Below are 15,936 nucleotides of genomic sequence, written 5' to 3' on the forward strand. Positions count from 1 at the left end.
ACAGTTGAACATACCGGAAGCGCAGTCGTATCGGAACGATGGGGAAATTGTCTCGTTGCCACAGGTTGTGTCGGCTCTTAAAGCCGATGTAGATGCCCTGGTTATGGCTTTTGAAAAATATAGTAACAGGAGGTTACAAAGAAGGCGTTTGTGTACACGGATTCTCTAATATTACTAATTTCCCTCAGTAGAAAATCAGGTGCGAACCTCTTCACAGCGACATCCTGAGGATGCTTGGCTTACGTGAAAGCGATGATAAAGCAGTCCGTCTCTGCTGGATCCCAAGCCACGTGGGTATCCGGGAAAATGAAAAGGTGTATAAATTCGCAGAAATCACAAATCCATGAAAGACTAACTGAAAGAAATGTTCAAGGATTGTGTCCGGGTGGTCCGTGCTGCAATGCCCCCAAATTGTCAAATTTCTTGGTGCTCTAATATTAATAAGAAACTCGGAATAGTAAAACACATACTACAGGAGTGGAAGACATCATACCGCCTGAACATTTCATGGAAGTTTTATAATCTCGCCCTCGTATTGGGTATACACATCTGGCACATAATTTTTTTACAGCGAAATGAAGAATAAGCGATGTGTAATCAATAATAAGAGCCTCTTACTATGAATCACATTTTAATAACATTTCCTGCGTTGAACTAGAATATACAGACGTATTCTTATGAACTTTACTAAAACACTAACAGCACTTTATCTCTGGTTTATTCTGTCCAAAAAATGACTATATCTAAACGGTGTGTTTTTTTTTCAAATCCTAGAGGAAAGAGGGTCTTTAAACAAACTCTGAAATAATGATTTTTGTTGCTTGAAGCCCTTTCGCCAAATTGTGCAATCTCATCTTGTGACTGGCGCATCATATCCTTAGTTGTTCTTGCGCCATAACGCCTTACAAAACTTGGCAACTTCGGTCGAAGCGTGCAGACAAAAAGAAAAGCAATGGCAAGCATCGACGGCGATAGCGAGATCTCACGTTGCACTTGAGCTTCTCGGACAGTGTTCTAAAAATACGCGGCTGAGGAACTATGATGTGACGCAGCCCAAAAGGCAACCCTCGCAGGTAGAAGGAACAGCACCCCGGCAGCTATTGGGCGCCTCGCAACGGCGGCAGTGGCTGTGCTCCAATACTCGCTGTAGACGGTAAAGTAGATGGCTAAGTGAACAGCGGCCATCTTAAGTGTCGTTGTTCCAGTTTTAACGAAGACGTCGAAGGAAACAGCTTCGCGAAAACGGCATCGAAGTCAAAAACGATGCATGCTGTGTAGCTGTTCAAACACTATGGCGGCTTAGACGGAAGCTTGGTGAAATGTGAAAAATGGGCGAGTTGGCATGGAAGCATGGCTAACTTCAGAGCGCGAACTACTGGGACGCAGGCAAAGACGCAAGGAAAGACAGCACACTCGGGCATTTGACGGGAAGGTCCTCCGCACACAAGAAAACGCAATCATGTTTTCCTATACACTCCGTGAAAGTCACGCCGTGTTTAATGAGTAAGCATTCTAGGGCTACTTCTTTCGAAGATCGGTCCACCCATCTGTAATGCGCAACGCGATGCGTTACATAAGTATACACGGTGTTCTATGGGGACAGATATGAGAAGTTTTAATGACTACGTATGACTACTGAGATTTTTTGTGACTGCACACATGTACACACCTTCACCTACAAAATACTGTAGGAAAGACGAGGGAGTGGCAACATTATATATATGTGGGTGTGTGTGTGTGCGTGTGTGCGCGTGTGTGTGCGTGTGTGTGCGTGTGTGTGCGTGTGTGCGTGTGCGTGTGTGCGTGTGTGTGCGTGTGTGTGTGTGTGTGTGTGTGGGTGTGTGTGCGTTTGTGTGCGTGTGTGTTTGTGTGTGTGTGTGAATGATTCGAAACAATGCTTACGCACTATCTGACAAGTCTCATTAGCGAGTTTAAGCAGTTCGCAGACGCAAACATTTAAAATACAGAGATAACGTGTGCTTTCATCAACTCTTGTCGCCACCAGGGGGCGTAACATCGAGAAGGCGTCTTCCATGCGTCTTTCATTCAGATGGCTCGAGGCGCGTTTCATTATTTGGGTGCGAAGCTGTCTCTGGCTGTCTCACTGGCTGCGTACGTACACTGTCTTCGATGCTGGCCAGAAGGATAACGCATCAACTGGCCTTGGAGACGTCGCACCTAGATGGCGCCCGAGATGAGACTAACAGTTACTTTCCATTTCTCTCTGGCCAGCTAATGCACCCGCATCTACACAGCAGCTCAGCAGGAACGCTAGTTTCAGAATCAAGTTTAATAATTTCGTAGCAAACAAACAAGGTACAGATAAATACACAGAAGGAGGTCCGACAGTGCTAGGCCGTAGACGGACCTGTTGTCCAAGGTTACAAACATGTGTAGTGGCTAAACTAAATCAGCATTACAACAGCAGTAAACGTAGTTGAAATAGTGCTAATAGTGTCTGTTGCGCACAACGCTCATACCAGCAGCGGAAGCCAGAACGCTGGCCTGCCTCCACCACGAAGCTGTTTCAGTGGAGCGCTTACAAAGCGTTCACTTCGCTTCGTCGTTTTTGCAGCCAAACGCTCTTCGCATTTTCTACAGACCCTCTCAACACTCCTATAGCGCCGTGCGCGCATGCACTCTCGACTGCCGGTCCAGAGGGCATCGGTGGGTAGCGCCGAAGGAAAGAATGTGCCTCCAGCGTCTTTATAATTGCAATTCAAAATAAAGTGGTCAAGCCTACGCTCAGTTTCATTGACGAGGAGTAACGTAGCCTCGAACTATAGCACGACACCGCTCTCCACCTTGCACTGGTATGTGTGGATCGCTGTTTCTTCCAGCGGCAGCTGTAAACGGTAGCGGTTTCATAGCGCAGTTAGTGCGATTCTAACGTGTTCTGTCTGCGATTTATGTGATGTCAAATGACTTGAGGCCATCGGGCTACCACTGTGCTGCATTCGTATGCAAAAATTAAATTTCGGAAGCGAAACAGAAGTGCATATTCAGCCGCCGCAGCGAATCCGTGGTCTGCGCCGCCGTGGTTTCAGACAAGCGTCGGCTTTGGAATGCCAGCATAAAGAGAAAGCACTTGACACCATCAGCTTCGTCGCGCGTATGTGCAAAATATATTGTTTTTATTAGGCGCACGGTTACGAACTCGACACCCACGATGCAACTTGGAATACGGACGAAAGGTGCGTATTTGAGTCGGTGAACTATTGCCAATAGGCGAATCCAACTTTTTCTTCCTGCAGACGTACGTTAATGTTAGTCTGTTGAAATGCGTTCTACGATTATCGTTCTTGGCAACCGACCTTCTGGCGGAACTCGACTGGGTACGTATTATGAAAACAGTACGTGCCGATTACGAAAATTAAGGTGCGTACTTTTTTCGTTCTGTAATCAAAGCCATCCCCGCGTGTCGGCTGTTCCTGTAGTTCGCATGTGCTCTTCCTTCCTCCCGAAGTTCGCCGGCGAGCTGTCTGGCCGACGCCTCGCATAACGCGCCGCATTAGTTCGGAAAATAATGTTGTTGTTGCGGAGCACTACTCGAGACCTGTAACCAGGTGATTTTAAGAACACATTTCTTGATCTTGGCTTCTAGCGCGAAATAAAACACAGACACAGAAAGGAGCAGACAGGACGAGCGCTAACTCTCAACTAAATTTTTATTGAAACGAAGAACATATATATAGGTGATTGCAAAAACCGTAGCATAAGAAGATGACAAGGTAAAAAAACATCAGTTAAACATATCAAGGGGGTATGGAAGTCAAAGAACAAAAAATTACTGCAGATTAGTACACGTATTAGTTTAGTTAGCGCTCGTCCTGTCTGCTCCTTTCTGTGTCCGTGTTTTATTTCGCGCTAGAAGCCAAGATCATGTTACCGTACCAACTCGCCCAACTGTCTATCCTTTTGTAAGAATACATTGTTGCGCCAAAAAAGAAAAAAAGAAGACTTGGGAAGGAAGAGTACGAAACGACAGATTGAGCGCTGAATGTATTCCAACAATGTATTGTACTCCAACAATGTAATGTACGATGTACAATGTAATGTACTCCAGCAATGTATTATTTAGATCCCAACCAACTCGCCAAGCAACAAGTCCTACCCAGGTGATTTTATCGAGTATTCCGTGTTAACGGCCCTCCCGGTCGAGTTATCTTACAGTTCTTTATTCCGTAAAGCTTGATGCACCTATAGTGCCAGGTAAACAACGCTCAGAAAATCGAACCGCGAAAATTTTAGGAGCGCGAACGCTAGCAAAATGTGCTTGCTTGGAGCTTCGCGGGTCGCCTGCATTGAGATGTACGCTGTTGGGTCAAACCGCACGGCTGTGACAGCACCTGAAAACCCATTGCCGTTCAGAATTGCGGCTATATCGAAGCTCAAAACTCAGTAACCAGACGCAAGAAGTGTGCCAATCGTAAAAACTTGTTGCGACCTCTCAGGAAAACGCGAAAACTTGCCGCTCGTCGTCAACACTATGCAAGCCGTGCATCCTCCAGCGCGCTCGCGCACACAAGCGTGGCACCGGACCACAGACAGCGTCAGTGATGGCAAAATATTGGCCTTTGATCGCTCTGAGGAATGCGAACGCACGTGAAGTCCGGTAAACGTCACAGCAAGAGCGTCGTTGGAAATTCCCTTTCCAGTGCTCGCCACATTCCTTGTGCTCTTGCGGCGCCGTGGTGCAGTGTCACTAGGTTCTTTATAACAGTTCTGGGCGTTCTATTATTCGGATGCAACGACTAGTTAAACGGATATGACAAAGCATAATATTGAATGTTAACGCCCACTGTCATAGAAATTAACTGAACGTGTCAAACAAATAATCCAATAATCCAATGCTGCATAATCTCCCATAAGCGGCAACATTTGATGAGCCAACAGCTTTATTCCGTAAGCGAATTTCGGTCAGCCGTCCGTCACCTTTCAGCAGCTACAGGAACCTAGAGCCTGCTATAGATGAGCTAAAGGTAGTTCAGCTGGGAAGGAGACTCCTTCAGAAGCCTCCCGCTGCCGTTGACAATAAAGGGGCAGCTAGAAAGCTGAGGCTGGCGAAGGTATGCGCTCGCTTTTGCGAACAACAGAAGCAGTTGATGTCCTTGGAAAATCAGCCATCTAGGCTGTTAAATGCTCCGAGACAATAAGTGCAAGTAAAAAAAAAATAAGAAAAGGTTGCTCTCGCGATAATAATGCGCTTATTTTAAATAACACTGTGAACAGTTAGCGACAAGAGTAAATCATAAGTTCCAACTCAAGTGCACATTCTGTCCAATTGGCGTGACAATATCAACCTACCCAACAAAAGTTGAACGAGAGAGACAGTTGGCGACAAATACATGCATTCGACCACCTACGGAGCTTACACAACTAAGCAACTGTGACGCTATCATTAAAGAACCCTTCCATAACTACTACTTTTGCTTTTATCTTCAGTTCATGCATCAGCGACGACGTTTAGGATATTGAAACAAGAGTTTTAAGCGGTCCAGGGTATCGTTGCTAAACATCATCGTCGAAATCTTACGGGCAGCGTTTCTTACTATTTCTCCAGTGAACAGAGAGCGCGCGCCAATTTCGGGCTTCACCGCACAACCCGACAGTGCCTTGGGATGCATATAATCGCCAGGCATGCACTGGAAGGTGTTGCCGAAGTGCCACATGCGTCGCAGAACGTCGTTGCACGTGTCGCTGCTGGTGTCGTTCCTCGCGCAGCCGCGAAAGCAGAAGGCGAGGAACAACAGCTGGTTCTCGTTGAGCGCCTCAAGTTCTCCTGGCAACCTCAACGGGTTCCGCTCACGACCTCTCAGATTCAGCACTTGAAGGAGAGCTTCCAGTGCTCGACCACCGGGACCAGACGTGTCGTTGCAACCTGCGGTTGGTGTCCAAACCGGTTTCACCGCTGTAATGCCGACAGTGTGCTCGTGCTGAATGTCAAGCTTGAACCCGGATCGAACCAGTGCTTCGAGAACAACGAAGCCAAGGCCAGCATAATTCAAGCTTCGCGGAAAGTCGCGCGAAAACCATGGCCATGTGAGCAGAGAGGTCGGTACGGTGAGCCGGTCGCCTTCCACCACTGCCCGGTAGGATAAAACGTCTTCAGTGCTAAGAGCGGGGTCGGGAGAGTCCAGGCCGTCAAGCTCTCGTTGCCTGGACGTCATGAGGGCCCGGACGTAGGACGTCAGAAAGGAATCGCTTTCGCCGTCTTCCACACCACTGATCGTCGGTGCATAGGCACCGCGAAGTGTTTCACCGAGAAGACGTTTCGGGTCGAGCAGTCGCAGGGTGACGTCTGTGGCACCCACGTCCTGCAGAAGCGTCTCCAGAAAGGTGGCAGCCGCGAGGACGGTGTCGGTGCCGACGTCCTGGGCCATGACGACCGCGAGAGGCGCGAGGCCAGCGACTTCATACACGGCGCGAAAGCAGCGGTCTTCGGTGTACGCGTCTGACTCGTAGGGCGCCCGCAGGCGGAAGTCGGCGAACGGACCCAGCTGCCGGACCACCTCCCAGGACACGTACTGGGCAATGGCGAGCGACGTCATGTCTCGGAAGATACGGTTCAGAAACGCCGCCACGGGCGCGCCCTTCACGGCGACCCGGTTCCAGACGTGACCCAGGTGGCTCCTCCACTCGGGACGGTCGAGGACTCCGCGCTCGGTGAAATTGAAGAACACCAACGCGCCGTCGTGCTTCTTCATCCTGGAGAAGAGGCGCAGGACGATGTCTTCCGTGTGCCAGACCGATCCGACCATAAATGTGATCACCACGCGGGTCGTGATGCCCAGCAGTGCGAACGTGCTTCCGAGGTACTCGTCGTACGTGTGGTTCTTGATCAGCGCCAGACGCCGCACCGCCCAGTCGGCGAGGTCCCGGCGGCGGCGTACGACGAGGAGGCGATTTTCCACGGCTAGTTCGAACAGCGTCTTGATGTCGTAGCGAACGGCCAGCTTCAAGATGACGTCCAGGGGATCGGCGCTCGGTTCGTGCTTGAAGACGTCGATGCGGTGCTTGCGCATGAAGTGAAGGAGGTGTCTCACGCCCCTGACCTGGTCCCTGGCGACGGCGACACAGCCCTGGTAGAGAGACGCGGAGACCTGCAGCTGAGTGGGTGTCCTGTACTCCAGCGCCCAGTGCTTCATGAGCGTGCGGACTCTGCGGAGTAGTTGGTCGGGAGGGTGGCCGGTTGGCAGGGAGGTGCCCGTGTGGTTGTAAGCGCCGCACGAGAAGAGGTAAAAGTCGTCGCACGGGTCGGTGCCCATGTCTACGGTTCCGACAATCTGATCGGCCAGCCGGAGGCAGCTCGAGGTGAAGCAGACGCCCCGCTTTGCCTGCAGCCATCGAGACACGTCCTCGCCGAAGTAGAAAGCGGCGCACGAACCGGACGCGGCTGCCATCAGGAAGCACAACACGCAGGTGGCGTTCCACACGCAAGATGTCCGGATTTCTGTGGCCACGTGATACTGCTGCAACGGCGGAAAGCGGGTGCACGTTAAACGTGAACAGTGGCGAACGATGCACACAGAGTCCGCTCGACTCCCACAGCAAGCAAATGACAGGATGCCCACGCAATTCCTGAAGCCCATACGAATTACAAATCCGCTGGCATATCCAGGAATTACTTTCAGGGGAGGAGAGCACCCATTTGGCCGAGGCCAGGGGGTGAGAGGGCGCTGAGCACGCGGCATGCTGGTACACAAAAATTGGAGTTGGGGAGGAGGGGCGTTCGCCTGCCTAGTGTGCCCAGCCCCCTGGCTACGCGCCTGCACATATATATATATATATATATATATATATATATATATATATATATATATATATATATATATATATATATATATAGAGAGAGAGAGAGAGAGAGAGAGAGTTTAATAAAGACATCCGAAGGACTGCATCATGTGATAAGTAGCACCCCCCTCAGTTCCTCGAAACATGCCGCTTATTCTCAGCAGTATATACAGCGCTGTAAAAATGCTGTTGGTGCCTTCTGACGGACATGCCATGATAGTGCTATCGAACACTTGAAATAAATACGCCTACTTACCGTAGACTCAGGCAAAGGCGAGCCGTCACGAACCAGATCACTTCTCTTTCGTGGCATCTCTTCTTCTTCTTCTTCTTCGTCTCCGTGTTCCTAGCAGGTGCTCAACACGCGTGCGTTGGTCCTATCTTCATCTTCGCCGACCTTAATTAGCCAAAAAAGTGGAGGTGCACTAAATGTTTGATGTCAGCTAAGCAATCCCGGGTATTCGAAATGAAACCTTTAATCACGACCATAATCTGATCACGAACGATAAAGATATCTAACGCAAACATTTATTGTTCTGCAAAACATACAAAACACAGCGAAAATATAAATGCCCAAAGAAAAAACATTGCGGTAACGTTTTCAGCAATAGGGTATTTGTGGTCAGCATCAGTCAGCCCACTGTGTTGTTACTGATATAGGGCGCTATAACGTAGAACTATTCCAAACTTTTCTATTCCAATTCTGCAACCAGCCCTCCGTGATTGGTCAAATACTTTTTTGGACCACCTCCGCTTTACCTGTGTCACGCGACGTCATGAAAACCGCGATAACTCCCCATCTGATATGACGTGTACACAATGATTATGCATGATCTGATCGAGCAAAAGAAAAATAGTGATTTATGATTTGACGCCTTTCCCCCATTAGCCCTCGGCTTTTGGTCAAGAGTTTTCGGACTGCACCCACTTCATCTGCCTGTCACGCAACGTCACAAAACCGCGAAAATTCACCGCGTCGAAGTGACGTGTACGCGTTAAAGATGCATTAATACGCCGAACAAAACTGAATTTTCTTCTGAATAGCCGCAGGCTGCCCCATTCCGAAAGGAATAAAAGATGGCTGCCGCCGATCGCTCAGGCACTGGCTGCTCGCACCTGCCGGAGAGCACGGGTTTATTTGCGTGGAGTAAAAGTTTTTGCATGGCCGTGTAACGTTTTAGAACACTTTCAGCAGGTTCAGGACCTCGTTCTGCCAACTTTTCTTTGCTGAGGAACCGTTTTAGCGTCATTCTTAAGCCCCAAAGCCCCATACACCCAAAATGGTACAAGCTTTTTTTAAGAGTGTTCCATCGCTGTCGTTCTCCTCTAATCATGATTTCAAAAGAAAGTGAGTCGCGTGCCAAAACTTTCTCGTCTACTGTTCCTGCTCTAATCCAAAAAATTGAGACTTGCGGCCTGTCTTTCAGTGTTTGCCGAATAATTTAGCCAGGAATACTGGCTTCCTACCCTTGGCAAAAGCTCAGCAAAAAAGTTTTTTTCTAATGTTTATTGCCTGTAGGCAACACTCCTTTATAGAGATTAAACGTGACACTTGCAGTTTGCTCTCTGTCATGGCCTGTGTGTTATATCGCAATATTAGAGACACCGCGGCGTCATGTATACCGTATATATCGCATGCTAGTTTTTCCCCTTAAAACTCTTATACAGGGTGTCCCAACTATCATGCACCAAGATTTAAATATCTGCAAATCCATCGTAGCTGGACAGAACCAAGGTAATGTTGTTTGGGGTTGCTTGGAGATACTCAGATTATTTTTTGCATTCGGCCTAAATACATAATTAGTCCTAATTATTTAACCAACTTCTCAAACATTACAAATAGAAATAAATGTGTAAATGGGCGAATTGTATAGCAACATGAAAAGCTCCCGATACATCCTTCTGTTGCTCAATACGTGCTACATAAAAGTATTTTTCCGAGCGTGAAAGAAGCCCGCAAATACGCGCAAAAATAGCCGCGCGATTGACCGCTCCACTTTGCGTGTATTCGCGGGCTTCTTTCACGCTCGGAAAAAAACACCTTTAAATAGTACGTATTGAGCAACAGAAGGCTGTATCGGGAGTTTTTCACGCCACAGATGGGTCTGTAAGTGTTTATTGCACGCTTGTCGAGGCATAAAACATGAAATGCGAAATAGAGAAAGCACCGCACATTCACAAGGACAAGGACCCCGTACGATGAACCTATTCGAATCTGTTCTTATTCCAAACCAGTGGCGTCAAACTTACGTAACCGCCGACGGAAGCATCGGGCGGTGAGAAGCAGCGTTGTTTCACCCAACCAATCTAACGCTAATCTCGTTTATAGGAGGCCACTTTTGTTTGCTTTCGAAACCAATAGAACTAGCTATCTTGAGAGGTTTTCTTATAGAATTGGCTCACAAGAGGTGAGAAGCCCGCAACAGTTGCCAGGGTGTTCGGCATAGGGTCGAGCTAGAGCAGCGAAAGTAGGTAATCGGGTAAGGAGGGTGTTGCCGGCGTCTGCGATTGGCCCGCTTCCGATTGCTTCGCTTGCGGTGGGCTGTCGAAAATTGCGGCAGCCTGCAACGGAAGGTTAAAGAATTCACGCAGAAAGCTCCTCTGAGAGTTAAGTGTACGCGTAAGCATTTTGCCACCAGCTCACCCCTCCATGCAGCCTGGTGTCATTATCAATGTTGTTAAACTTGATCCGGCCAGTGAAAAACGACAGCGCTGCAGCGACACGAACTGGCGCGGACGGTGGCGTTAGATGCATCATGACGCAAGCGAAGTACCGCAGGTGGCGGCACCAGGTGCGCTGATGACGCTCCGACCATTATATGCCGTTATCGCTTATTAGTGCCTCATCCATCCGCATCGAACCATTATGAAGCGGGATCAGAGCTACACCGGTGGCGGCTGCATACATGGAATGGCCACGTGGATTGAATCTTGGAAGCAATCAGCGATGCGGACAGAGAGCGCCGACGGCTGATAGCTTCGCGCGCTGTGTTCTCGCCGCTTCAGCATAGGAAGAGAGACGCGCAGGCCCACATCTTGAGATCGATCTGCGAAAGGGGCAGGGCGCGGCGTGTGCTGCGAGCTTCGTGAGCATTGTGTTCTCGCCGCCCCGTTCGCCTTGAAGCGACAGACAGCGTGAAAGTAAAGTCGCTCACTGCTGCGGGCTTTGTCTTGTCTCACTAGACGGATGGATGGACAGATGGAGGGATCGTCTCACCGGACGGACGGATGAAGGGACGGACGGAGGGACATTTTTTTATCGTTCGGTAAGCATAGAAATGTTTACGCACTCAAAATTCGGCTAAACCAGATCTGCAGCGAAGAATAGCTGGAAATGTTTTAAACATGCCGAAAGGATTTGGTAACGTTATACTGCCGCAAAAAAGGCGTTTAATATACGCAAATAAATTTATGGTCTCACAACTCCGTGTAGCCGGCGCCCGAATGATCGGCAGGCAGATGTCTTCTACTCCTTTCCGAACGGGGCAGTCTGCGTCTGTTCCATAAAAAAAAGTCATTTTGTTTAGCATGCGAATGCATCTTTAATGCGTACACGTCACTTTGTCCTGGGAGTTTTCGTAGTTTTGTGACGTTGCGTGACAGACAGGCGAAGTCGGTACACCCCGAAAGCTTAGCAGACGGCTAATGGCAAGAAAAGGCGTAGAATCGAAAATAATTATTTTTCTTTTGTTCGGTATACCAACGCATAAACGGTGTCAACACGTCATATACGATGGGGAGTTCTCGCGGTGTTCGTGACGGCGCGTGAGAGGCAGGCGAGGTTGGGGTGCGCCGAAAATATGTTTGACCAATCGCAGAGGGCTGATTGCAGAAATGTAATAGAAGCAGTTTGGAATAGGTTTACGTTATAGCAACCCAGTAGCGGTAAAATATTTACGATGTACAGCCACGAACCGTAACATTCTGACGGCCGCTTTGTGGCATGCACTCGTCGGCACTCACACGCGTACCTGTCGCGCGGCCGCTCAAACTCACTCATGTTCATGCGAGTACACGGTCACGTCCACTCACACTGACCCGTACCTACTCACGCCTATACCCGCGTCCACTCCCACTCACGGGTACTCACTAGTATGCGTACTCATGCCCAGTCGCACTCGCTGACAGTAGCCCGCGTTCACACTCCAAGTCCAATCGAAATCGCTGTCCGTGGCGTTCGTTCGCACCCGCGTTAACGGGAATTCCCGTTCATACCACTCACACCCTTCGCCACTCGCTAACTCGGTCTCTCACTCCTGTGGAATGAGTGTGGAGCGAGATTAAGTCAGAGGGAGAGAGAAAGAAAGACAGGGAGGCTAGCTATTCTAGACCGGATGGCTACCTAGATAGGTCCTCCTATCGAAACGTTGGCCAGCCTTTCTGAGGCACTCTATCCCTGTTTACGAACTTTATACCACTTGTTGGGATTAGTTTGAATCAGAGTCTCGGTGAGTGAATATCCTGACCTATGTTACAATAGGTGTATGCGTTGCTCTTCCGCACCTTGCAATTTTGAGCCTCGTAACATCAGTGCGTTGATCTGGATTTTGAGGTTTGAATTAGTGGTTCCTTCCTATCGTTGCCACTATACTACCGGTGGGGTAAGTGATAGCCTCCGGCGTACAAAAACTTGGAGGACTCTTAAGATTCGCCTTTACGAGTGGAACACGAAAGCGCTATCCGGCCCCGTTGATGCCGAAGCCGAAACCGAATACTCTGCGACGCGGGGTCCGATATAAAACAATAGTGGGCCTAGCAATGGCTCATAACTCCGTAAAGCTGAGGCTACAACCAGTGACTCACCAATAGTCGAAGAGTGAGTCTTTGAAGGCGGCAGTGCACCTCAACGGGACTCGAGCTTGGCACTACGGCACATTCTCGGCCCACGGCAAAGCACCACCTGTGCGTTACGCGCCACGTAAACGCTGATGACATACTTTTGGGCCCCGAGCTTTAACGAAACTGTAAATATGTCTGTAGTGTTTGTGTGCGTATGACTTATGTGCTATTTTGTGTTTATCACTGTATATATCATAATCATCTGTCCAGCACATGGAGTAGCATGTCAGGCCAAAATCCAGGCTAACATCTTCAGCATATCCTTAAACCTTGTTTCTCTCTCACTTCAATGGCTCATACCCCCTAATCAACGAAAAAGGGGGTATGAATCATTAGGCTTTCTCGTATATTGTCACTGGAATCTTTCCACCACTGGATAGCACAACTCAAAGAGGATCTGGCTGCGGTCACCAAGCTCCTAGTTATTGATCTTAAGGTCTACAGGATGGACAGCCGTCTAGCGCACTTGCTCGAAGCTAAAAACGCCCTTCTAGTCAAGTGGAAAGGACAAAAGCTCAACCGCAGGCTCCGCAAAACGATTGCTGAGCTGAATCACGAGATTGAGGAACACGCTCTCTAGGAGAGGAGACGCTCTCTATAGCAACAGTAGCGCGAGGTTTATAGCTCGTTTGACGGCCAGATGCACACGGGGCGCAAATGTAACTTGCTCAAGCACCTGCTCAATGAGTCAAACTCGAAATCCAACCAGAGGGACCAATCGACAAAATTCACCATGTGGCCAAACAGGAAGACTACCCCCCCCCCCCCCTGACCAAGAAATACTCAAAATACTCGCGCAAAAATATTTGCCGATTGATCTCATATGCGACGCCGATTATCCTCCTTACGAGGGTTCGCACGTGGAGCCTCTACACGAACCTTTCAGCATGGATGAATTGAGGGAGGCCCTCATAGCACTGAATGGGCCCGGGGCCGAGGGCCCATTCAGTGCCCCGGAATCGCCCCGGAATCGCCTCGGAATCGTGGAAAGTTGCGTCAGTCACCCTTATCCCGAAACTGGGACGTCCCCTGGGTCAGTTTAATCTCAGGCCCATATCGCTTACATCCTGTATAGGCAGGGTAGCCGAACACGTCATCACCCGCATATCTAAACACATTGAAGAACACGGTATCTTTCCGTAGAACATGATTGGCTTCCAGCCGTCACTTTCAACCCATGACACCAAGAAGTTAATCTAACGTCAGATTATCGACGTTCAGACGACAGATGTCAGGGCAATCCTGGGACTTGACCTGGAGAAGCCTTTGACAATCTCTCGCACATGGATATTCTCAAATATATCTCTAGTTTTGGCTTGGGCCATAGATTTCATGCATTCATCAGCTCATTCCTCAGAAACAGAATGGCCACGAATAAGATAGGAGATCTCGAATCAGAACCCCTCGTACTTGGCTCCAAAGGTACTCTCCAGCAGGTTGGGTGGTCTCAGCACTTTTATTCAACATTGTTCTCTGTGGGCTGTCCAAGAGGCTCTCGCAAGTCGAGGGCATACATCATGCCCTTTATGCCGACATCACTGTGTGGCGTACGGGCGGCAGCGAGGGTAGAGTAGAGGAGGCACTCCAACAGGCTGCGCATTACACCGAGGCTTTGTTTAGTGGAACAGGACTCCGACTCTCTTCGAGCAGGACGGAACTTTTGCTGCACGGATCCAAGAGAAGGGGTGTCAAACCTAAGGGTTGGGTCTCATTCTCGGACGGTAATGTAAAGCATCTCACCAGCTCTGATCGTCTCATCACTAGGGTAGAGGTCGTCAGAGTTCTTGGCATGCTTATAGAGGCTAATGAAACTAATGGGCAGACCATCAACATGATGACAGCTAAAACGGAAAGCGTGGTTCGGCTTATCACTAGAGTCTTCAACTCTCGAGGTGGTCTCAGGGAGGACAATTTACTAAGGATGGTCCACGCTTTCTTTAACGAGCCACATTACCTACGTTGCTGCCATGCCCTGCTGGCAGAGTCATGAAAAGACTAAGCTCAATCTACTGATCCGCAAGAGGATCAAGTGAGTGCTAGGGGTCCCTTCGCGTGCTGGCACGGACTGGTTCGTGCAACTGGGTATTCACAACACGTTGGAAGAGATAATCGAGGCAAAGCATACGGCTCAGATGGCGAGGCTCTCCTCCTCAGCCGCGGGTAGGAGCATCCTGGCCGTCCTAGGGTGTAGTCCAGCTCTATACGAGGAACGCAAACATAATCTCAACAAGGAGCAAAGGGGTTACATTACGGTCTCTCCTTTTCCCCGCAACGTGCCCCCGCAGATCAATGCGGGGAGGCGGAAGGCTAGGGAGGAAGTCCGGCTCAAAAACGTTCGCGCAAACCATGAGTCTGCATGCTTCGTATACGTGGTGCAGTACGGCCGATCGGCCAACTTCTCGGCTGTCCCGATTGATCACACATATTCTGTTCACCACTCCTCTTCTATTAGGAACGCCACTCCCACTAAGGCTGAGCAGGTAGCTATCGCCCTCGCTCTCCTTGACGGTTGTAAGCAACAGGTTTACACAGACTCACGAGCAGCGCTTAGGGCCTTTGCGTCACGATCGGTATTAGCTGAAGTAACTCGCATTTTAGGTCACAGAGATATTACTCCTCACACAATTACCTGGTTTCCGACTCACTTCGGATCACATCTGGCCTCCATGGCCAACCTGAACGAGGTCGGCCACGCCCGAGCGCGCGAACTAACTCACCACGCTGGGTAGCCTGGGGGATGTTCGGGCTCCAATCTAGCGGTCTTTGGGGGCGTTCTGCTCACTTTTAATGAAATCGTCAAATATTATTAGTTGGCCAGGAGGGTCTTCCCCCTTCCTCACGAGAAGCTCTCTAGAGCACAGTCATCTACCCTCTGCATGCTTGATACCAGCTCATGCGCTAGTATTTATTCCCCCAGCCACATCATCGAAGGCCTTGACCCAACATGCCCAGATTGTGGCGCCGCTTGTACGTTAAATCACCTCCTCTGGCAGCGCCCCTCATTACAGGGTCCTCAATGCACGACCGAAGAGGAATGTAGCTCCACACTCAGGAGCTCAGACATTCTACATCAGCTCCGGGCCATCCAGCGGGCCCACGACGGGCGGTGAGGCTCTGCCTATAGATACCCGTCCCGGTGTGGGATCGGTACGCTGCTCTACCGCCTTGAACGGTAGCGTACCTCAGGACGTAAAGTTCTTTGTCTCTGTCGTGTATTCAAAATACAATCCGACACTATCATGTCTGTAGGTCGTGTTTAAGTCGGACGTTACGAATTGTCTGACGCATTTTACTTTGAGAAAT

General features: G+C 49.4%; 1 protein-coding gene across 4 annotated transcripts in view; it reads right to left on the reverse strand.

Annotated features, from left to right (window-relative positions):
• Positions 1-5,190: 5,190 nt before the first annotated feature.
• LOC135912653 (neprilysin-1-like) overlaps positions 5,191-15,936 on the reverse strand; it is a 52,844-nt gene continuing 42,098 nt past the window's right edge. For 2 of the 4 annotated variants that reach the window (XM_065445139.2, XM_070522253.1), the window contains 2 exons: positions 8,051-8,191; positions 5,191-7,472 (listed from right to left, as the gene is read on the reverse strand). In XM_065445139.2, coding sequence (XP_065301211.2) covers positions 5,454-7,472; positions 8,051-8,107 — 2,076 coding nt within the window. In that variant the 5' untranslated portion in view covers positions 8,108-8,191 and the 3' untranslated portion in view covers positions 5,191-5,453. Of the gene's footprint in view, positions 7,473-8,050; positions 8,192-12,597; positions 12,695-15,936 lie in introns of all 4 variants that reach the window. The other 2 variants (XM_070522254.1, XM_070522255.1) reach the window with 2 other exon arrangements.

This window comes from Dermacentor albipictus, chromosome 7, assembly GCF_038994185.2.
Source record: "Dermacentor albipictus isolate Rhodes 1998 colony chromosome 7, USDA_Dalb.pri_finalv2, whole genome shotgun sequence".
In the NCBI taxonomy this organism is placed as follows: domain Eukaryota; kingdom Metazoa; phylum Arthropoda; class Arachnida; order Ixodida; family Ixodidae; genus Dermacentor; species Dermacentor albipictus.